The 24,455-nt window shown below is 37.2% G+C and overlaps 1 protein-coding gene and 1 long non-coding RNA gene across 2 annotated transcripts; one reads left to right on the forward strand and one right to left on the reverse strand.

The window, feature by feature from the left end:
- The first annotated feature begins 2,042 nt into the window (after positions 1–2,042).
- Positions 2,043–3,056, forward strand: LOC118894054 (protein SET-like). Its single transcript, XM_036849710.1, has one exon. The coding sequence runs from the start codon at positions 2,043–2,045 to the stop codon at positions 3,042–3,044; it is 1,002 nt and encodes a 333-aa protein (XP_036705605.1). The 3' UTR covers positions 3,045–3,056.
- Positions 3,057–6,460: 3,404 nt separating this feature from the next.
- Positions 6,461–24,259, reverse strand: LOC118894696. The gene is made up of 3 exons (XR_005019733.1): positions 24,136–24,259; positions 18,029–18,033; positions 6,461–6,472 (listed from the first exon to the last, which is right to left on the reverse strand). It is a non-coding gene; the product is annotated as an uncharacterized LOC118894696 (long non-coding RNA).
- Between the last annotated feature and the right edge of the window lie 196 nt (positions 24,260–24,455).

Below are 24,455 nucleotides of genomic sequence, written 5' to 3' on the forward strand. Positions count from 1 at the left end.
AAAAAATTCTTCAAGTGATTCTAATAGTGAGTATTGCCAACCATTACCTTAGGAAATGCAAATGTCAGATTCTTTGTAGCCATAGCAATTGTTCTACTGTGAGTATTCTTTGAAATATCTAATATAGATTTTTTAGACTGTGGAGACTGCCTTTAAAGTTGAAATTTCTCAGGCAGATTGGAAGTTCTTTAAAAAAAATGATTTTCAACGTTTTTCAAAAAATAAATTGCTGTTTTCTTCATCCCTCATACCTAAACATGTTGGGTTTCAAATTATCTTTGTTTATCTGCTATGCCTTCAGTTTTAAAGGAAAATTGGTCATGTTTGTTTGCTTGTTGTGTTTTTAAGTATGAAACTATGTGATTAGATCCATTTTAGGATTTGGGAGACGAAAACATTTTTGAAATAGCTGCTATTTAGGTTGCAGGAGGCATAACTTAAAACAGGCAAACCCACAATGAGGTGAATTGAGGACTGAGTTTTTCCACTTGCTGTTGTTGGGACCAAGTCAACATCTGTCCAGTTTGAATGAGCCCCATGGATGTATTTGCTCTGGCATTGCTAGCCAAACTAAGTCTACCACTTTGGCCAAGAAGCTAACTACACTTATTCTTACTCACTACATTTATTCTTACTGGTTGACAGTTTTATTTGTGATCCCTATTTAAAATGGAGAAATTGAGCCCAACCCTTAAGACTTTGGCTTTGGCAAAACTGCTTTGGGCAAGATACAGAAGGCTAAAGAAGGAGAGACTGAAACTTTTCCTTCGTAAACCTTTCCTCTGTAAAGTTGGCATGCTGTAAACTACTAAATGGTGGGTGAGTTCAAGCACCGTGTTCAGTGCCAGCATGAGCTAGAATTTCTTTACCAGGGAGCACACTGGCTCCTTGTCACTCACGGTGTCAGTACTTTTCAGTCACATATCCCAGAAGAACCTTCTTAAACTTTTGAAGTTTTATAAATATCAATTTGTGGCTTTGGTTTATGTGTTGGGAGCCATATGTGGCTTCATAGGTGCTTGTAGCTGTTTGCAAACTTTTTGTCTTATAGGGTAACTTCGAAAAATAAGTCAGCAATTATAAAATGTTGTTAAAGAATAACCTCAAAGGGAGCAACTTGTATTTGTAATGAGAGAGAAAATGTTTTCTCTAATCTTTACAATTTTCATCCTTACATTTCTGGTATATGAATACCGAGGTTAAAACAGTTTTAAAAAAAAGACAAGGGGAAAAATGTCAATCATGGATTGAAAGGTTTATCGAAAAGGAGACTGACAGCCAATAAGAATGGCAGTAGAGAAGTAATAAATATTGCATTTAATTAAGCATTAATTTTTACGTCTTTATTGAAACATAAAAGGACAGTTGGGAAAAGGAATTTGTGAGTGTGACTCATAAACTGTCCTGTTCTCTTTCAAGAATTTGAAAGATATTCATTCTTGGTGGCATCCTATATATGTAAGGTGGACCTTTATTTCACCAAAACCTATCTAACAATGCTTCCCTTACTTCCAGATTAGTCCTAGAAGAATGTTGGGCATACCAGACACTTGACTATTGTGAAGCCCTAGTCCCTGATCACTTCCTGATCTTAGCAAGGTGACCTGTGGACCTGTCAGTTCTCCACTTTTCATGGACATCAACCGGGCTCTCCCAAAGCGCACCCTACAAATAACTATTGAAAATATGTGCTCTTGGTTTTCAGCCTTCCCCTTCCCCTCTGGTACCTCCCATTGGCAGAGTCTGTACAGGCGCCAGGTGGCAAAGCAGAGATGCGGTGAGAGTCTCCACTTTAGACTAAAGTCTCCACTTTAGTTTAGAAGGGTGGGAAAGGAGTCGAAGACAGCTCAAAACCTGGCAGATGACCTCGATTTTTAAAAGCATTGGGTGTGATGGAACCGTGCAAGGGCAAGGAAGTCGGAGGCTGATCAGCTTTTCTCTATCAGAATTTAAAATGAGAAATAACCAGAAAGATCGATCATAGAATTGCCTTCTCAGGAAAATTTCAAGACTACAGTAGAGATATCAAAGCAAGACTGGTGATGCAAATGCTTTACTTCTCAAATCTGTTTGTGATATTTAAACCTCTGTCACCCGGGGCAGCCTTAGTTCTCAGAGCTCCTGGTACAAGCCTCTTCCCTTGGGTGGATTCTTGGCTTTTCTCCCAGCATGGCCCCCAAAACCAGTCTTCACTTCCACCCCAAGCAAAGAAACTGAAGAAACCGAGACTGACTGCTGCCTCCAGGCCAGAGGAAACGTCTGCTTCTCAGAACTTGCCGAAGGAAGAAAAAGAACAGCAAGAAGCAATTGAACCTATTGGTGAAGTACAAAATGAAACAGACAGACTTAACGAACAAGCCAGTGAGGAGATTTTGAAAGTAGAACAGAAATATAACAAACTCCGCCAACCATTTTTTCAGAAGAGGTCAGAATTGATCACCCAAAGCCCAGATTTTTGGGTAACAACATTTGCTAACTATCCACAAGTGTCTGCACTGCTTGGAGAGGAGGGTGAAGAGACGCTGCATTATTTGACAAGAGTCGAAGTGACAGAATTTGAAGATATTAAATCAGGTTACAGAATAGATTTTTATTTTGATGAAAACCCTTACTTCAAAAACAAATTTCTCTCCAAAGAATTTCATCTGAATGAGAGTGGTGATCCATCTTCAAAGTCCACTCAAATCAAATGGAAATCCAGAAAGGATCTGACAAAACGTTCAAGTGAAACGCAGAATAAAGCCAGCAGGAAGAGACAGCATGAGGAACCAGAAAGCTTCTTCACCTGGTTTACTGATCATTCTGATGCAGGTGCAGATGAGTTAGGAGAGGTCATCAAAGATGCTATGTGGCCAAATCCATTACAGTACTACTTGCTTCCGGACATGGATGATGAGGAAGGGAAAGAAGAAGATGATGATGATGATGAAGAGGAAGAAGGATTGGAAGATATTGATGAAGAAGGGGATGAGGATGAAGGTGAAGAAGATGAAGATGATGATGAGAGGGAGGAAGGAGAGGAAGATGAAGGAGAAGATGACTAATGGAACACTGATGGATTCTGACCTTCCTTTTTAAATTTTCTCCAGTCCCTGGGAGCAAGTTACAGTCTTTTTTTTTTTTTCCTCCTCTTGTGCTCAGTCGTCCTGTTTTTGAGGTCTCTTTTCTCCTTTAAACCATGGCTCACAACTTATTTTGGGGGGAAATACCTTGAGCAGAATTCAGTGGGAAAAGAGTCTCTACCCTTTTCTGTTCCGAATTCATTTTTACCCCTTCTTGTCTCAACAAAAACTTTGTGGAATCAACACCGCCATGCTCTGTGGGAAAAAAGAAAAACCTCCTGCTCCCTTAGCTCTGCTGGAAGCTGGAGGGTGCTAGGCCCCTGTGTAGTAGTGCATAGAATTCTAGCTTTTTCCTCCTTTCTCTGTATATTGGGCTCAGAGATTACACTGTGTCTCTATGTGAATATGGACAGTTAGCATTTACCAGCATGTATCTGTCTACTTTCTCTTGTTCAAAAGAAGAAAGAAAAAACTTTAAAAAATGGGGTTATAGAAGGTCAGCAAAGGTTGGGTTTGAGATGTTTGGGTGGGTTAAGTGGGCATTTTGACAACATGGCTTCTCCTTTGGCATGTTTAGTTGTGATGTTTAATGGACATCCTTGCAGTTTCAGATGACACTTTTAAAATAAAATTCTCTCCTAATGATGACTTGAGCCCTGCCACTTGATAGGAGAATCAGCAGAACCTGTAGGTTCTTATTTGCAATTGACATTCTCTGTTGTAATTTTATTCCTGTTTATTTAAAAATTTTTCTTTTTGTTTTGCTAGAAAGGAAAGATGATGCCCAGTTTTAAATGTTAGAAGTGTACAGGTTGCTTTGTTACGATAAAACTAAATGTGTACACAAAGGAAAAAAATCTGTTTGTATGTTCAGTTTTCACCACTTCTTGGGGATAATAAATTTCCTATGTAACTACTGAAGAAAAAAAAAAGGAAAGATATTCTCTTGGTAAGATTCATTCAATGATCTATCAGTATTTATAAAGGGTCTGTTTATTGTGAGTGAGGCAGTGTTCCGGGTCCTGGGGATAACTCAGTGAACATGACAGATAACAGGTCACTTTCTTGTGGAAATTATATTTTATTAGGGGAAGCGAGAGATAACACCAAATGAATATAATAAATGAATAATATAGTACATTGGAGGTTGCTAAGTGTTATGGAATAGAAATAGTGCAGGGATAAGGCCAATTCAGATTGTGGAGGTGATGGTAGTTTGCAATGTTCAATAGAGTGGTCAGGATAGGGGTATTTTAAAGAATAAAATGGGCAAAAACTTGAAGAAGGTGAGTGAGAGAGACACCTGGCTATCTGGGGGAGGAGTCTTCCAGACAGAGGGAAAAGCCACCCTGAGGTAATGGAACTGTAAATTCCAAGTTTCAAAGGCATGAAAAGAAATCAGAGGTTTAGAAAAAGGCTGGTGTCATGTCTGGCTGGATCATAAGGGGAAGTAGAGAAATCAGAGGTTTAGAAAAAGGCTGGTGTCATGTCTGGCTGGATCATAAGGGGAAGTAGAGAATTATAGGTAGAAGGTAGATGATTGAACACTGTGTATGCTGTGTTGAGGTGGTTAGACTTTGTCCTGTAAGGGTCAGCCCATCTTCCATACAAGGATGAGACCATAGGCAGGGATTCTTTATATCTGCCAAAGACCTTTGGACAGAGGAGACGCTCAATAAATGTCTAATGAATGAAGACATGTTTGGTTACAAAACGCTTCTACAAGTAAAGTAGTGGGAGAACTATAAGAAATATAAGCTCCCAACTGTGTGTATAAAAAAGAATATTGATGTTAACCTTAACCAGAGGTGTCTTTTTCCAAAGAATTGTTTTTCTTTTTCACAAAATAAATTATATGAGTGAATTGAACATCTGTAAGTAGTTTCCTATTGCTGTCAAAACAAATTACCATAAAATCAATGGATTAAAACAATACAAATTTATGGTCTCACAGTTCTACAGATGGCTTAATTGGTTTCTTTGCTCTGTGTCTTGTCTCACAAAGCTGAAATCAAGATGTCAGTGATCTGGGATCTTATCTGGAACTTCTGGGAAAGAATCCATGTCTAAGATCTTTTAGGTTGTTGGCAGACTCTAGTTCCTTGTGGTTATAGATCCGAGGTCTCCACTTTCTTGCCGGCTGTCAGCTGGGGTTTGCCTATAGCTCCTAGAGACCCTTCTCAGTCCTTGCACATGGGCCCTACATCTGAGCCAGCAACGATGTGCTGAACCCTTCTCCTGCTTAGAATTTCTTTGGCTTCCTCTTTCTGCTCTATCTCTCTTCTTCCTCTTCTAATGTATTTTTCAAACTCACCCTTTAACCTTTTCCTTCATATGGTTATATTGAGTCCACCCTGATAAACCAGGATAATCTTCTTGCTTGAAGGTCAACTGATTAATAGGCTTTTTTACATATGCTAACAGTGCCTAGATAAATGATTGAATATTCAGGAAATGAGAATCTTGTTGGGGGGTTGGCACATCTTTAGAATCACATTTTGGGTTGATTCATGCCAAGTACTGACTGTCTTTCTAGAGCAGGACACAGCCAAAAACCTGCCCGCACAGGTTTAGGTGGTACCACAAAACCTGTTCTGTGGTGAAGAACTGACACAGAGGAAGTAACTCAATATAGATGCTGATGGGAAATGGGTGATAAATTGGGGGGCTCAATTTTTGAGGAGTGTTGCAGTCTAATTTGCAATGCAGAAAAAGGTCATTTTCTAGTCACATCAGTAGTGAGTAAATCAGAAAACAGGGAATATTGTGAGCCAAGGAGACAGTGGTCATCGTTGCACAACTGACCTGTCTGTAGGCATAGGTCCCCCTGGGTAGGGTTCAGGACAGGGCTTTGTTCCTTAGATGGTGGAAGACTACTGGAGTAGGCATGGAGTACTAGGCAGGGAACAGGTCAAAACTAAATTATAGGGCCAGTTACAGAATGAGAAGACAGAGGAAGCAGAGATGTAATTCCAGCAACTTAGGGACAGAGAGCTGGCTGTGTGCAACCTTAGAGGGCACCAATTTCTGACTCTTACTTTAAGTAAGTCATTTTCCCAGAAAAGCCTAACACTTCTTCAATGGTGCCCTATGAATACAAATGTGCAGTCTAAATCCTTCTGTCTCTAGGAAATATACATTTTCTCCTCTTGTAAATGCAGTGACATATTAGATTTAATATATAACAAGGTAGATATCCTACTGTGTTTTAGAGGTATAAGAGGGCAGCATCCCTCAACCAGCTTTTATTGTATTGACTTTAAAATATTTTAGACCTGGCTGTTTATTTTACCATGAATTTTCAAGAGTTTTAGAAGACAAAATATAAATGCAAACAGACATTTACAGAGACAGAATAGAAGAACTTGGAACTTTTCCCCCCTCTTAGCTGTAATTACTTTAAAACATTTCTTTTTGTCTGAAAAAAGAGAATATCTCTTGGTAATCTAGTAGGATTCTTGGATTTGGGAGGAGAATCTTAATTGGTCCTTTGGGGAAGACATCATCGATACACCTCAGAAGCAAAGTGAAGATTTTCAAAGCGTCTGCTTTTAGAGCTCTTTCCTGGGGCACATTTCCTGGGCTCTGTCTTGTGGCCAAAGACTTTCATACCATATATCCATTCGTTATTAGATGTGTGTGCTGGAGGTGTGGAGCAGCTGGGGGAAAAGGTGATAATTACTAAATAGTATTACTCTGTTTTTAGCCAACTTGTTCCTCTATAATGAGCAAGTTTCTGCTTCACATTTTTTCTGCAGCTAGCTAACCTGGCCAAAACTTTAATCTAGCAGATGACTGAGTGTGGCATTAGCCAACACAATACTGCTTCCAGCTTCCTGTCCTGGGCCTCCCCTCCTGGGTTTATTATATTTCAAGTCTGGTTCTCCTCCAGCTGGCTCCCTATCCCAAATATTGCTTTGATTGTGATATGGACAGGCCATAATGTGAGTTAAGTTTCAGGAACATCAGAAACCCTTCCCTTTATCCATTCACTAAACAGTCTCTGTAAGTTACTTAATGACCTGTATTCGAATCTATATATCTGTACCAGGCACAGGGAAAACAAATGCCTTAATTAGTGTTAACTAATCTTTTAGATAATCGTACAGACACAAAATGCTGTGTGTTTTGCTATAGATTATTGGAATTTTTGCTAAGACAAATACGAATCGATGTAACAATGATTATGATTAGTGTAGCTGGTAGTCAAAGTAGAAGAAAAACAACAGGAAGAAGGCAATAATTAAATTTTAAGAATACATGGGGGAATAAGAATGAGTATTGTCTCATTGATATGTTGCTAGCATTTCGCAGAAATCTAGGTCTTCCCTGGCAGCCAAGTGAGGCTTCCTTACTGGATAATGTCTGGGACGGTAACCCAATGAGTTGGCAGTAGGTACTAAGAAAGCTAGAGATTCGCTCTCCTGCAGAAGAACCATAGATTTGGTTCTCCTGTAGAAGAATCATAGATTTTACCTTTACTCCCAAAATATAGTTTCACTTATATTCTATTGGTAAAAGCTATGTATTGGTGATTCAGCAGAATCTACCTCAAATTCTGGAGATATTACTAGATACCTTTCATTAAGAGTAGACTAGTGACACAATTTTCATATTCAGAGGACAGTGTAGGATAATGGGCTTGAAAGAGCAGGGAAGAGGTGTACAGCCAGCACAAGGCAGCTAGCCCTCTGGAAGTTTTCTGATAGGGTCACCATATTCTGGTTTGTAGGACCAGAATACATATATATTGTCAGTTATCTAAACAACACCAAATTCACAGGAGTCTAAGGCATAGACAGGAATGCCATTTTTTGTTTGTTTTTAAAAGATAAATGTTATTTCCATATAGACTAGCTATGATGTTTGTAGGCTATAATGTTCTCTACCGATAGACACCTCAAGGCAAATAATAAAATTGGAATTTTTCTAAGTGAGTATAGAGTCAGAATAAGTGATTTATCCTGGACAAGAGAACTTTAAGTACTCCTCTCCCCTGTAGACAAGGCCTTGCTGATATACGCCCCTAATGTTGTGTCTGAAGGACAGATTCTACTAAGGAGTGTGGGGTAACTCTGGGTCAGGCCCAATGTCTCTTACCCAAGCCTTAAAAAATTTTTTTTTCTATTTTGAGAAATTCCTTTATTCATAACTTTAAAATTATGTTAATAATATTGTCTATTTTCAACTCAAATTTGGTAGTAGGACTCATCTCTTGATTAGAACATTGTTGTTAGGTGAATTCCTCAGTCATCCATTTATAAATTGTTGCTTAGTTTAATTAATTAACATATGGCCAACTTTAGTCATTATATGTTGGTTAGATTAGATTAATTCAGAGTGGTGAGATACATTACTATCACCCATATACTTAAGGCTATAAGTGAATGAAAGATCTTACCTTAAAAAACTTCATGTAGTTTCTCTGTGAACATGCTTTTCACCTTTAGATCTGTGTAGAGACTTTAAAAAGAGAATCTGGCCTCCTATGCTTTACCTAATTGCTCCCAGCAATAATAATACTAGGCAGAGAAGGCTTTATTTTTTTCAAAGATTTTTAGCATATTAAAAAACTCTATAAAATAGTGATAATAACTTACTCATTTGCTGTTTTCTAGTACAATTGTTTAGTACTAGAAAATTATTTTTCCATTAGCTGTAATAGCTCCCAAAGAAATGGAATATATCAAATCATGGAGTTACCTGAGAGTTAAAGGGATTTAAATAAATAAAAATAATTATGAGATTGTGAAATATGAGGTTTCTCATTTAATTTGTTTTTCCATGTGATTCCTGTAACTTTATGTAATGATTTTTTTTTTCCAATGGAATGACTTTTTGAAGATGTGGTGAAGAGAGCATAACATCCTATTCCCTATTTCTTAGTATACTTGCTTCATCTGGTGGCTGTCATGCTGAGATTTCCTGGTGAATGTGGGAGAGGTGGTATTTCTGTGGTCTCTTGATTCCTTATCAACAATCAGTGTCAGTGCCTTTCTGCCATTTGTGAGACTCACCCTAATCTTACAATAGCACATTTTTCCCCCCTTCTTATTCTTTAGGAGTAAAAAATGAGAGTTATTTTTTACAGTGCTTATAATTCAATCTCATCACTGTTACTAAGAGGTCCTCCTACCTTCCACCAGAATATGTAGACATTGTATTTTATGCATAGCTGTATATCCATTACCACGTTTTCACTTGGTTAAATATAAGAAATAATTGCTGTTCATATTCCAAATATGGAATAGATGGCCTTGGTAGATAGTCACCAAAGGCTTGGCAATTTCTTTGATGAAATTGATGAACATTTGTTTAATAAGAACTTTCTACTCTATCACTGTTCCTTAGGGTTTCATCCTGTTAGAAAAATTTTACCACGTTTCATAAATTTCATGAAAGTATTACATAATACACTGAAGAAATGAAATGTGAGAACACTGGTATTCATCCATAAAGAACAATATATAACTTTTTATTTTTTCTTCTTTTCTATGAGTTTTAACATTAAGTTTTTTCACAATGAGTAATTTGTAGTCACTGACTAGGAAACATAGTGGTTTATGGAGTATCTATTTCTACCTTCCTCCTTGCTACTAGAACCCCCCTCCCCCCCACTTGTGGAGGATGGCAATGTTTTCATGTGATAAAATGTCCTCATGGGGTAAAATATCATTGCTCTAAACCACACATGGCATCCTGATCCTCTTTGCAGTATACTGGGTTTTTAGGCTGTATTGTACCTAAAAGAGACCCTGTGACCAAATTTCAGCAAATGAGATAAAAGGAAAACCCATTGGTGGATTTGCGAAAAGATTTTGTTGAAAGCGGCACCTTGAAGTGGAAAGCCTCATATCCCCAACCAACAGTAAGACCAAGACTCCTCCATCTCCACTGCATACTAGCAGACACCTAATGGAGAAGAAAAACCTTTGAAAATGAATGACAGGGGTCTGTGAAGTTTACAAGATACACAAAGGGAATAGGAATTTAGTCACTGTTTCAGGATGCAATTGGGCATTCCAGGAGAATGTGTGGTACGTGATACCCAGGTATCTGCATCAAATTGTTTTTGCTAATCAAATTCCCATTCTTGGACTCTGTACAGCTTTGCATAAAGAATAGCTTAATCTGTCCTTGGGATATAATGTGAATTCTCTTTAGGAAAGATGGATGAGGAGGTATTAAGAACATGCAGAGGAGAAGTATCTCTTTTCCCTCCTGGTCAGCTAACATCATCAGCATCATCATCATCATCAAACACCCACACTGTGAGTGTGGTAATGAGTATATGCCTACAGTTTGAGAAATCACAAGATCAATCCCTTTTACTGTTTCCTCTCCAAGTCTGTATAGACTCCTTGTATAGGGATAGGATACAGCCCTAGGTAACCTGGATTACAGTAGCTTTTATAATTATAGAATTTTTATAGAGAAAATCGTATACTCGGGGGAGATCCAGGTTTTAATTAGGGTAAGAAGAGAAAGCTTATGTAAACTGCTTGAACATGTAAGAACACTTGATTTCAGAAGTGAAGGGTAAGGAAGTGCAGTTGTAAGTGAGGGCACCTATGATGATGGGTGAGGCAGAAATAGGACATGATGGATGTGGGGCAGCAGGATAAGATAAAATGGAGTAGGCGTAGCTGAAGAAGGTTGTATTCCATTGAATGATGCAGGACTCAGGGATAAACATTATATTTGGGTGGCCCTGGCATGCTACAATATAATTTGAGTGTTAAATGTTTTGCTTGATATCTTTCACATTGTTAAGTAAATGGTAACATGTACAATAATTTGACAAGCAACAGCAGAAAAGGGGTGTTTTTAGTAGAGATCTTCCTCTACTGATGATGGGGTTATGTCCCAATAAACCTATCATCAGATGAAAATATCATTAAGTCGAAAATGCACTTAATATACATAACCTACTGAACAGCATAGCGTAGCCTAGCCTACCTTAAACATGCTCAGAACACTTACATTAGCCTACACTTGGGCAAAATCATTTAACACAAAGCCTATTTTATAACAAAGTGTTGAATATCTCACGTACTTTATTGACTACTGTACTGAAAGTGAAAAAAAAGGAGGTTGTCTGGATAAAGAATGGTTTTAAGTACGTCAGTTACTTACCCTTGTGATTGCATGACTGACTGCGAGTTGCAGCTATGGATATGAGAGTATTGTACCTTTTACCACTAGCCCAGGGAAAAGACCAAAAATTCAACATTTGAAGTACACTTTCTACTGAATGTGTTACCTCTTTTGAACTGCTGTAAAGTCATAAAATCACAGGTCAATCCATCAGAATTTGGGGATGGTCTGTATAGTGTCTGTATTTTAACAAGTTCAAAGTTGGGGCAAGTGATTTAAAATTCTGCTTTTGAGAGTTCTTAATTTTTTAAAAAATTTAGGTCACTGTGCTAAAGGAGTTTATTTCTATTCAATTTCCAATTTGTATTTTTATTCACATTGGGATTTGTGTTTTACTCAAAATAACTTCATTCAGTGGAGAAATGAGATATAATGAATAATTAAAATTTCAAGAGAAGATTTGATTAGTAAGGGCACATTCCAGCTCTAAAAAAATTCTATTATTTCCTAGCTGACCCTGTAAATATTAGCATCATTTAGATTTCTTTGGTGGATAAACTTTTCCCCCTAAATGTTTAAAAATCTCTCTATATACATGTTCACAAAACAATGTAACTTTTAATTACTAGTTTTATGCAATCTTTATAATCAGTTATTGTCCTTTTTTAGATATAGAAAATATAAGTCATTTAGCTGAATCTACTCTGTCATACATGCATACCTTGAACTCCCTTTCTGTTTACATTCCTCATTTGAACTTAGTTGAACTTCCTCTTTTTCATCATTAATGGACAGAACGTGTGACTGTGATGTGTGAGCAGTGTAGATAGTTAACTGAAGCAAGGGCTGAAGCAATCTTTACTTAGGTTGCATATTTATTTATGTATTTATTTGTTTATTTTAAAGTTCTGTCTTTTTTAAAAATAAATTACGTTAACCTTATTTATTTATTTATTTATTTTTGGCTGCGTTTTGTCTTCGTTGCTGCACGCGGGCTTTCTCTACTTGCGGTGAGCGGGGGCTACTCTTCGTTGTGGTGCATGGGCTTTTCATTGCAGTGGCTTCCCTTGTTGCGGAACACAGGCTCTAGGTGCGTGTGCTTCAGTAGTTGTGGCACACAGGCTCAGTATTTATGGCGCACGGGCTTAGTTACTCCTCGGCATGTGGGATCTTCCTGGACCAGGGCTAGAACCCATGTCTCCTGCATTGGCAGGCGGATTCTTAACCACTGCGCCACCAGGGAAGCCCAGGTTGCATTTTTAGAATCAGAAAATTATGATCGTCACTCGGTGTCCTTTGACATTTACCAGCATTCAAGCATAGTACTTTTTTTAGCAATAGTAATTGCTTCAGTCACTTAATCAACCTCACTAGCTTCAAATTAAAGGAGGTATAAATCATCATACTGTAATGTTTCAGGAGTTGTTCTGTAAAGAAAATGAGAAGCCAGGTTTCCCTCTGAAAGTACAGGCAGTGGCTGCCCTTGTCTCTTCCTTGTCTCCTGGGATCACTGTGATTCTGGTATTTCAGAGGGCCTGATTTCTAAATCTTACTCTCCAGGGATAAAACTGAACTACTGGATCATCTTACTCATAAGTCAAAAGTTAGTTTCTATGAAACTAATCTCTTCACTTGATAGTTTTTGAATAAAAATTGGAAAAGTCATATAAATAATTAGATAACATTTATCTACATTTTAAGAGGGTTCCATCTTCATTTTCACATTTGCAATGGTAACTTGAATGGGATCTTTCATTGAATAATTTAACCTGTAAAGTCCGTTATCTTTGTTAGCTTTTTTTCAGATGGAAACAGAGCAAAACTACAGATAGGATCCAATTTTACCAAATATAAGCATCTTGAAAAAAATCAGCATCATTAATGATATATGAAGGAGTATGTCTAATTAAAGATAAAAACCTACATTATTATTTTCTTTTTCACAGTGTGTAATCTCAGAGGACAAAGTTTAAGAAAGGCACCTCTGGACACAAAATTACAATTTAAAGAGGTTTATTCATCCCCAATTCCAGATATCTTCCCTTGCCACTCCTGGTTTCTCATTTAGTTTGGGGTTAGTTCAACAAAGTGGACTCTACAATCCACGTGAAAGGGAGTGTCAGCCTTGGGTATGGTGCCAACAGAATGCTGCTGAGAGGTTCTGGCCTTTAAGCACCTTCTCCTCATAATACAGAGGGAGTTTACAAGTCTCTCTTGCAGGTGGAGATGATGTGCTTCAGTCACATGTACTGTTTTGGAAGGTGTGATGCCTATTAAGGTGTCTTATCTACAGCTTACAGGGAAAATTACTCTCAAAGATGTTCAAAGTTCCTCCCCAGATTTATAATTCTCCAGAGGCTGAGATCTGAGCAAGCCGCTCTATTTCTGGAAGACTGTTATTTGATGAGAAGTACTGATAAACATTTCCTTCAGACATCCTATCCCTTAGCAGATTCCAATCACACTTTTACATTCTCCACAAATATATAAATGCCATTCATTGATATATTTTTATTTATTCTCTGAATTGGCATCAATTCATTTTAATAACAATAATATTAATAATCAGCTTTATAAAAATGATTATAATTACCTATATAACTATAGTTCTCTAAATAATAACTTTGATTATTAATAATTTAATGTTATCCAACACATTGCTAAATTGTTCCAATATAATTTTATTCCATATGCTAAATCTTCTAAGAAAATGTCACTTCGGGAATAGAAAAATATTTTTTTAATATAGTCACATTTTTTAAATTAATAAACTTTTTCTGAGAGGTTCTAATTTTATGAGGGAAAAGAATGATCGTGTCATCACTAAAGTCTATTGCTGGAAACAAATTAAGTCCATTTAGTCCCAAAAGCCCTTTATTACAAATGAAGGAACTTAGGTGACTGACTCCTTATTTATTAATGAAACTATTAACAGGAAATGCAATTTTGCAGGAAAGCACAGACGACACAAAACTCTTTCCGAGAGGTCAGACTTCACAAATAATCAAATGCTAATTATTTGTAGTCACTAAAATTTGGTTAATATTTAAAGGGTAAATTTTATGATCCTCTTAGGAGGAATTTTAATAAAGGAATTAGGGCCATAATCACCCCTGAATGAACTTTGTATAGAGTGGGCCTGTAGGCCCAGTCTGTTACAGCAGGGACTGTGTTTAGAGAAATGTATTTGCTGTGAAGTGGAAAGAACACAGGATTTAGAAGTAGGGTATTTGGCTTCTGGTTCTGCATTCACCTCTCTATGTGCAGTGGAAATGATTAAAAAGTGCATGTGTGGGACCAGGGGTTAGAGATAGGGAATATCTTTGTACCTTCACTCAATTTTGCTGTGAACAAACTGATCTAAAAACTAAAGTCTATTATAAAGAAAAATCAGTCATTGCCAAAGGTTAGGGAAGAGGGAGAATGAATAGGCAGAACACAAAGGATTATTTGAGCAGTGAAACTATTCTATACGATCCTATAATTGTGGATATGCATCATCACCTATTTGTTAAAACCTACAGAAAGTACCACACCAAGGGTAAGCCCTAAGGTAAACTATGGACTTTGTGTGGTAATGATGTGTCAATGTAGGTCCATCAACTGCAACAAATGTATCATCTGGTGCAGGATTCTGATAGTGGGGAGGCTTGCGTGTATGTGGGGCAGGAGGTATATGGGAAATCTCTGTACCTGCTGCTCAATTTTACTGTAAATTGCTCTAAAAATGTCTGTTTTTTTCAAAAACAGAGAAAAGTACGAAAAAACTCATAAGCTCTTTATTATTTTAAATTCTAAGGAGGACACAAAATCTTTATTAAATAGTTTCCATCACATGATAGGTTTCTATTTCTATTGTAGAGAAAAGATGAGAACTTTTCTATGAGTAGAATTTAGATTAAATATGAATCCAAATGTTTAATTGAACTTTGGCATATAATAACAAAACATGTTATAGGTTACCCTTTGCAGCGTATATATTTAAAATAATTTAGATGCTTAAAATGCTTTGGGAGAAGACTGTAGAAGTCAGGCTGAGAAAATAAAAGAATTGATGGATCATTTTATGTCACATCCTACTCTATCGCTCCATAATTTCTATGGTTATGAGGGTAGTCTTTTGTTAAATAAGGTTTTGTAATTTAAAAAAATGACTTATTTTAAAGTTACTAATTATATATTTATTCCTCCTTTAATGAAGTGTTTATTGAATAATGGAATATTCCAGGACGTCCCAGATTCTGAGGCAAAAAGAGGTGATGACTCAGTCTTTGCCCTTAATATCTTATTGTGTCAAAAGAGCAAGTCAGAGATTCAAAAATATGAACAAAGGACCAACATGATCCAAGGTCTGATCAGGGCTGAAAGTAAGGACTTGAATTAAAGGGACTTGCTGTATATTAAGGCTCTGCCATTACAAAGAATGTTGCTACCAGGAACAGAAACAAAATCATGAGAGGCAGCCACTTTGGGGAAAAAATGAAGTCTATTTTAGACACACTGAATGTCAGGTGATGACAGGAAAAAAAAAAAAAAAAAGAGCAAGTCAAGTACACAGTTAAAATACAGTCTAAGTGCCGTAATACAGAACAGTACTATAATGAAGATTCTGAAGGAACAGTTGTATGCCAGACAGAGGTACGATAAAAATGTTTACTCTTTCTGAACAGCCAGGGGTATTTATGACTTTGGACCGATAAATGCATAGATCTCATTCATGGTCCCTGAGCCCATGTGTGTTTCCCTTATTAATGTGCAAACTCCTTAAAGAATGAAGACCTGTTTTCTTTTTCTATAGGATCTAGCACAGTGCTTTGCACAGAGTAAACATATACACAAAATAATGATACACATATATTGCTTTCCCATTACGTCTGATATATGGAAGATGGTCAATAACAGTTCAGTTTCTTTTCACTTGAGAAGTGGTGTATAAATTTTAGCATGCATAATTTCATGCCTTTGTATAATTTTCTTTGTTTTGTTTATTTCTAAAAAGAGTAAATCATGAGGAATTTCTTGCATTTGCTGGAATTAAAACCTGATCTTTGGTTTTAATAATACAGTGAGCCCTCTGTATTTGTGGATTCTGCATCCTTGGATTCAACCAACCAACAGCAGATCAAAAATATTTTGGGGGAAAAGAACCTCCAGAAAGTTCCAAAAAGCAAAACTTGAATTTGCTGAGTGATGGTAACTATTTACATAGCATTTACATTATGCTAGGTATTATAAGTAATCTAGAGATGATTTAACATATACAAGAGGATGTGCATTGGATGTTGGTATCCATAGGGTTCTGGAACCAATCCCCCATGAATACCGAGGGACGACACTATTAATAATGTAGTGAGATTTGTTTGGTATTGAATCTAAAAGTAGATTGTTTTTAACTTACATAAAATTCAAATTGCATAAGCCTTGGCAGAATAATGATAGTATAAAATAGTGTCTGAAATTGCAAACTGTTCTTTTATCAGATTCGTGAACATTTATTAATATGGCCTTATCCACTAGAATGCCGTATAGAAACACATTCACCTGTCAAAACTCTGACTATGCTTTTCATTTTCAAAAGCTGCCTACAATACTATTTTCTCTAGACAATCACCCTAGAAGTAAATGTTTCTTTATGTGAACCACCACAATTCCCTGATTATTCTGTGCTTGAATTACTCACATTTATTTTGCTTATTTGTATATTTATACGTACCACTAGTGTCTAACCTAGTTTGTAAATTCTTCGTAAGGCTAAAATGTGTCTCATTCACTTTGTATCTCCTGTGGTGCCCATCTCAGGGCATGTTATAGGACTTCACCAAAGGTACTGAGTAAATAAAGGATGAGATATTGGGGGATTTCCTTAGGTAAAATTCCATATAAGAGGCTCCAATGAGCCTATTTCTTGGGTCTCTCCTTCCTTTCCGTGTCCAGAGGCCGGTTTCAGATTTCACCAGATCATCTCCCAAGCTTGCATACCAGAAGTTCTCCATATCCCACCCTGGGCACATCCAGGAATCAGCTGAGATTTTTGTGGGGGTTATACACAGTTTTGTTTTCTTTTTTTTGAATTGTAAAGCAACAACCAAACTAAGCACATTTATTATCACACAATGTTATGTGTATACCTACCAGATATGCACAATCTCTGTGTCAAAGCATTATTTTCCAAAAGTTAAAAACACAGTAATACAAAGATAGAACAAATGCACGCCAAAGATTTATAAACCCATTAATGACTGATCCAGTAAAAGAGCATTTTGAGAAACTAGGAATTTACAGGCATTTATAGAAGAACGTTAGAATGAGATTGCTGGGTTACGTAAAAACTGATCAATTTCCTACAGGGCAATAAAGCCTTTGTAGTTACCATATGTACCTGAAATAAAAATAATCAATTTCAGGGTCTAAACTCTAATCTAATAGTAAATGGGTTCATTCTTCTAGATAATTAAACAATCATGTGGGCCTATTAAACAATGTTCCTGCATAATGTCAAAAGGTCACACTATAAAAATCTCTTTAAAAAATTTTTGTTTTATATTGGAGTACAATTGATTTACAATGTTGTGTTCGTTTTTAAAGTATTCACATGTTGTGTATAATTTTTCTTAGCACATAGATTTTAATCTTATGCCATAGAACTCAAACTGGGAAAAACAAGTATGATATTTTGAAGGAACATACTACATAGGTCTAATGCCTTTCAAAACAGGCAGACGTAAATAATTCAGGGTTTTTTTTTTAACATCTTTATCGGAGTATAATTGCTTTACGATGTTGTGTTAGTTTCTGCTGTATAACAAAGTGAATCAGCTATATGTATACATATATCCCCATATCCCCTCCCTCTTTCGTCTCCCTCCCACGCTCTCTATCCCACTCCTCTAGGTGGTCACAAAGCACTGAGCTGATCTCCCTGTGCTATGCAGCAGCTTCCCACTAGCTATTTTACATTTAGTAGTGTATACATGTCAATGTTACTCTTTCACTTTGTCCCAGCTTACCATTCCCCCTCCCCGTGTCCTCAAGTCCATTCTCTACATCTGCGTCTTTATTCCTCTCCTGCCCCTAGGTTTGTCAGAACCTTTTTTTTTTTTTTTTTTTTTTTAGATTCCATATATATGTGTTAGCATACGGTATTGGTTTTCTCTTTCTGACTTACTTCACTCTGTATGACAGACTCTAGGTCCATCCACCTCACTACAAATAACTCAAATTTGTTTCTTTTTATGGCTAATATTCCATTGTATATATGTGCCACATCTTCTCTATCCATTCATCTGTTGATGGACACTTAGGTTGCTTCCATGTCCTGGCTACCGTAAATAGTGCTGCAGTGAACATTGTGGTACTTGACTCTTTTTGATTTAAGGTTTCCTCAGGGTATATGCCCAGTAGTGGGATTGCTGGGTCATATGGTAGTTCTATTTTTAGTTTTTTAAGGAACCTCCATACTGTTCTCCATACTGGCTGTATCAATTTACATTCCCACCAACACTGCTGGAGAGTTCCCTTTTCTCCACACCCTCTCCAGCATTTATTGTTTGTAGATTTTTTGTTGATGGCCATTCTGACTGGGGTGAGGTGATACCTCATTGTAGTTTTGATTTGCATTTCTCTAATGATGAGTGATGTTGAGCATCCTTTCATGTGTTTGTTCGCAATCTGTATATCTACTTTGGAGAAATGTCTATTTAGGTCTTCTGCCCATTTTTTAATTGGGTTGTTTGTGTTTTTCATATTAAGCTGCATAAGCTGACTGTATATTTTGGAGATTAATCCTTTGTCAGTTTCTTCGTTGGCAAGTATTTTCTCCCATTCTGAGGGTTGTCTTTTTGTCTTCTTTATGGTTTCCTTTGCTGTGCAAAAGCTTTTAAGTTTCATTAGGTCCCATTTGTTTGTTTTTGTTTTTATTTCCATTTCTCTACGAGGTGGGTCAAAAAGGATCTTGCTGTGATTTATGTCATAGAGTGTTCTCCCTATGTTTTCCTCCAAGAGTTTTATAGTGTCTGGCCTTACATTTAGGTCTTTAATCCATTTTGAGTTTATTTTTGTATACGGTGTTAGGGAGTGTCCCAATTTCATTCTTTTACATGCAGCTGTCCAGTTTTCATAGCACCACTTATTGAAGAGCCTGTCCTTTCTCCATTGTATATTCTTGCCTCCTTTATCAAAAATAAGGTGACCATAGGTGAGTGAGTTTATCTCTGGGCTTTCTAGCCTGTTCTATTGATCTATATTTCTATTTTTGTGCCAGTACCATACTGTCTTGATTACTGTAGCTTTGTAGTATAGTCTGAAGTCCAGGAGCCTGATTCCTCCAGATCCATTTTTCTTTCTCAAGATTGCTTTGGCTATTCGGAGTCTTTTGTGTTTCCATGCAAATTGTGAAATTTTTTTGTTCTAGTTCTGTGAAAAATGCCAGTGGTAGTTTGATAGGGATTGCATTGAATCTGTAGATTGCTTTGGGTAGTATAGTCATTTTCACAATGTTGATTCTTCCAATCCAAGAAAATGGTATATCTCTCCAGCTGTTTGTGTCATCTTCGATTTCTTTCATCAGTGTCTTATAGTTTTCTGCATACAGGTCTTTGTCTCCTTAGGTAGATTTATTCCTAGGTATTTTATTCTTTTTGTTGCAATGGTAAATGGGAGTGTTTCCTTAACCCCTCTTTCAGATTTTTCATCATTAGTGTAAAGGAATGGAAGAGATTTCTGTGCATTAATTTTGTATCCTGTTACTTTACCAAATTCATTGATTAGCTCTAGTAGTTTTCTGGTAGCATCTTTAGGATTCTCTATGTATAGTATCATATCATCTGCAAACAGTGACAGTTTTACCCTTCTTTTCTGATTTGGATTCCTTTTATTTCTGTTTCTTCTCTGACTGCTGTGGCTAAAACTTCCAAAACTATGTTGAATAATAGCGGTGAGAGTGGGCAACCTTGTCTTCTTCCTGATCTTAGCAGAAATGGTGTCAGTTTTTCACCATTGAGAACATGTTGGCTGTGGGTTTGTCATATATGGCCTTTATTATGTTGAGGTAGGTTCCCTCTATGCCTACTTTCTGGAGAGTTTTTTATCCTAAATGGGTGTTGAATTTTGTCAAAAGCTTTTTCTGCATCTATTGAGATTATCATATGGTTTTTATCCTTCAGTTTGTTAATATGGTGTATCACATTGATTGATTTGCATATATTGAAGAATCCTTGCATTCCTGGGATAAACCTCACTGGATTATGGTGTATGATCCTTTTAATGTGCTGTTGGATGCTGTTTGTTACTATTTTGTTGAGGATATTTGCACCTATGTTCATCAGTGATATTGGCCTGTAGTTTTCTTTTTTTGTGACATCTTTGTCTGGTTTTGGTATCAGGGTGATGGTGGCCTCATAGAATGAGTTTGGGAGTGTTCCTCCCTCTGCTATATTTTGGAAGAGTTTTGGAAGGATAGGTGTTAGCTCGTCTCTAAATGTTTTATAGAATTCACCTGTGAAGCCATCTGGTCCTGGGCTTTTGTTTGTTGGTAGATTTTAATCACAGTTTCAATTTCAGTGCTCGTGATTGGTCTGTTTATATTTTCTATTTTTTCCTGGTTCAGTCTCGAAAGGTTGAGCATTTCTAAGAATTTGTCCATTTCTTCCAGGTTGTCTATTTTATTGGCATAGAGTTGCTTGTAGTAATCTCTCATGATCCTTTGTATTTCTGCAGTGTCAGTTGTTACTTCTCCTTTTTCATTTCTAATCCTGTTGATTTGAGTCTTCTCCCTTTTCTTCTTGATGAGTCTGGCTAATGTTTTGTCAATTTTGTTTATCTTCACAAAGAACCAGCTTAGTTTTATTGATCTTTGCTCTTGTTTCCTTCTTTTCTTTTTCATTGATTTCTGATCTGATTTTTTTGATTTCTTTCCTTCTTCTAACTTTCGGTTATTTTTGTTCTTCTTTCTCTAATTGCTTTAGGTGTAAGGTTAGGTTGTTTATTTGAGATTTTTCCTGGTTCTTGAGGTAGGATTGTATTGCTATAAACTTTCCGCTTAGAACTGCTTTTGCTGCATCCCATAGGTTTTGGGCCATTGTGTTTTCATTGTCATTTGTTTCTAGGTATTTTTTGATTTCCTCTTTGATTTCTTCAGTGATCTCTTGGTTATTTAGTAGTGTATTGTTTAGACTCCATGAGTTTGTATTTTATACCATTTTGTTTCTGTAATTGATATCTAGTCTCATAGTGCTGTGGTCAGAAAAGATACTTGATATGCTTTCAATATTCTTAAATTTACCAAGGCTTGATTTGTGACCCAAATATGATCTATCCTGGAGAATGTTCCACGAGCACTTGAGAAGAAAGTGTACTCTGTTGTTTTTGGATAGAGTGTCCTATAAATATCAATTAAGTCCATCTTGTTTAATGTATCATTTAAAGCTTGTGTTTCCTTATTTATTTTCATTTTGGATGATTTGTCCATTGGTGAAAGTGGGGTGTTAAAGTCCCCAACTATGATTGTGTTAGTGTCGATTTCCCCTTTTAAGGCTGTTAGCATTTGCCTTATGTATTGAGGTGCTCCTATGTTGGGTGCATAAAATTTTACAATTGCTATATCTTCTTCTTGGATTGATCCCTTGATCATTATGTAGTGTCCTTCTTGGTCTCTTGTAATAGTCTTTATTTTAAAGTCTATTTTGTCTGATATGAGAATTGCTACTCCAGCTTTCTTTTGATTTCCATTTGCATGGAATATCTTTTTCCATCCTCTCACTTTCAGGCTGTATGTGTCCCTAGGTCTGAAGTGGGTCTCTTGTAGACAGCATATATACAGGTCTTGTTTCTGTATCCATTCAGCCAATCTATGTCTTTTGGTTGGAGTATTTAAGCCATTTACATTTTAATGTAATTATCGATATGTACGTTCCTATTATCATTTTTTAAATTGTTTTGCGTTTGTTTTTGAGGGTCTTTTCCTTCTCTTGCATTTCCTGCCTAGAGAAGTTCCTTTAGCATTTGTTGTAAAGCTGGTTTGGTGGTGCTGAATTCTCTTAGCTTTTGCTTGTCTGTAAAGGTTTTAATTTCTCTGTCGAATGTGAATGAGATCCTTGCTCAGTAGAGTAATCTTGGTTGTAGGGTTTTCCCTTTCATCACTTTAAATATGTCCTGCTAATCCCTTCTGGCTTGCAGAGTTTTTAATGAAAGATCAGCTGTTAACCTTATGGGGATTCCCTTGTATGTTATTTGTTGCTTTTCCCTTGCTGTTTTTAATATTTTTTCATTGTATTTAATTTTTGATAGTTTGATTAATATGTGTCTTGGTGTGTTTCTCCTTCGATTTATCTTGTATGGGATTCTCTGTGCTTCCTGGGGTTGACTATTTCCTTTCCCTTGTTAGGGAAGTTTTCAACTATAATCTTTTCAAATATTTTCTCAGACCCTTTCTTTTCCTCTTCTTCTTCTCAGACTCCTATAATTTGAATATTGATGTGTTTAATGTTGTCCCAGAGGTCTCTGAGCCTGTCCTCAATTCTTTTCATTCTTTTTTCTTTATTCTGATCGTGGTAGTTATTTCCACTATTTTGTCTTCTAGGTCACTTATCCGTTCTTCTGTCTCAGTTATTCTGCTATTGGTTCCTTCTAGAGAATTTTTAATTTCATTTATTGTGTTGTTCATCATTGTTTGTTTGCTTTTTAGTTCTTCTTGGTCCTTGTTAAACATACCTTTTATTTCCTCCATTCTATTTCTATTATTTTGGATCATCTTCACTATCATTACTCTGAATTCTTTTTCAGGTAGACTGCCTATTTCCTCTTCATTTGTTTGGTCTGGTGGGTTTTTACCTTGCTCCATCATCTGCTGTATATTTCTCTGCATTCTCATTTCATTTAACTTACTGTGTTTGGGGTCTCCTTTTCGCAGGCTGCAGGTTCTTAGTGCCCGTTGTTTTTAGTGTCTGCCCCCAGTGGGTGAGGTGGGTTCAGTGCCTTGTGTAGGCTTCCTGTTGGAGGGGACTGGTGCCTGTCTTCCTGTGGGTGGGGCTGGATCTTGTCTTTCTGGTGGGCATGGCCTCGTCTGGTGGTACGTTTTGGGGTGTCTGTGAATTTAGTATGACTTTAGGCAGCCTCTCTGCTAATGGGTTGTGTTGTGTTCCTGTGCTGCTAGTTGTTTGACATGGGTTGTCCAGCACTGGAGCGTGCTGGCCTTTGGGTGGAGCTGGGTCTTAATGTTGAGAGAAAGATCTCTGGGAGAGCTCTCACCGATTAATATTATGTGGGGCTGGGAGGTCTCTGGTGGTCCAATGTCCTGAACTTGGCACTCCCACCTCAGAGGCTCATAGCTGACACCAGGGCGGAGCACCAAGACCCTGTCAGCCACACAGCTCGGAAGAAAAGGGAGAAAAAAAGAAAGAAAAAAAAAGGAATAAATGAAAAGAATTATTAAAAAAAATAATAATAATTAAAAAAAGAGAGAGCAACCAAACCAAGAAACAAATCTACCAGTGATAACAAGCACTAAAAACTATACTAAGACAAACATAAAAATCAGAAACAAATCAGTTGCAGACAGCAAACCCCAAGTCTACATTTGCTCCCAAAGTCCACTGCCTCAATTTTGGGATGATTTCTTGTCTATTCAGGTATTCCACAGATGCAGCGTACATCAAGTTGATTGTGGCGATTTAATCACTGCTCCTGAGGCTGCACAGAGAAATTTCCTTTTCTCTTTGTTTTCTCTTTGTTGCACAGGGGTTCAGCTTTGGTTTTGGCCCCACCTCTGAGTGTAGGTTGCCCTCAGGCATCTGTTCCTCTTGGGAAGTCTGAGCTCTTCTGCCAGTGTTTAGTAGGTGTTCTGTAGGAGTTGTTCCACATGTAGATGTATTTTTTATGTATTTGTGGGGAGGAAGGTAATCTCCATGTCTCACTCCTCCATCATCTTGAAGCGAATCCCAATAATTCAGTTTTTAAAAGTTATTCAGTAGTTCTGAAAAACAATATCAAGTATTCCCTGCTGCTAATGTACTCCAGGTCTGGGCAGAGAAAAGAAGAGCATCCTGAGAAAGGCTCCTGCAATGGGGTCCAAGTTCACAGTAGCTGGGGCACACCCACTCCAAAACCCAAGGTGGCCAGACAGCTTCTCTGAGCTGGGGTCTGCCCTCTCCCTCCCTCTCTGGGTAGTCAGAGCTCCCTCTAACTTGCTCTGTGAACCTGCACACTGTATGCAGTTTTGAGGACTGCCCTTACTGTGGTCTTTTTAATTTGATTTTCCCCTCTTAATTTTCAGCCATTTAGCAACCCAAACTTCCTTCTATG

This window comes from Balaenoptera musculus, chromosome 4, assembly GCF_009873245.2.
Source record: "Balaenoptera musculus isolate JJ_BM4_2016_0621 chromosome 4, mBalMus1.pri.v3, whole genome shotgun sequence".
In the NCBI taxonomy this organism is placed as follows: domain Eukaryota; kingdom Metazoa; phylum Chordata; class Mammalia; order Artiodactyla; family Balaenopteridae; genus Balaenoptera; species Balaenoptera musculus.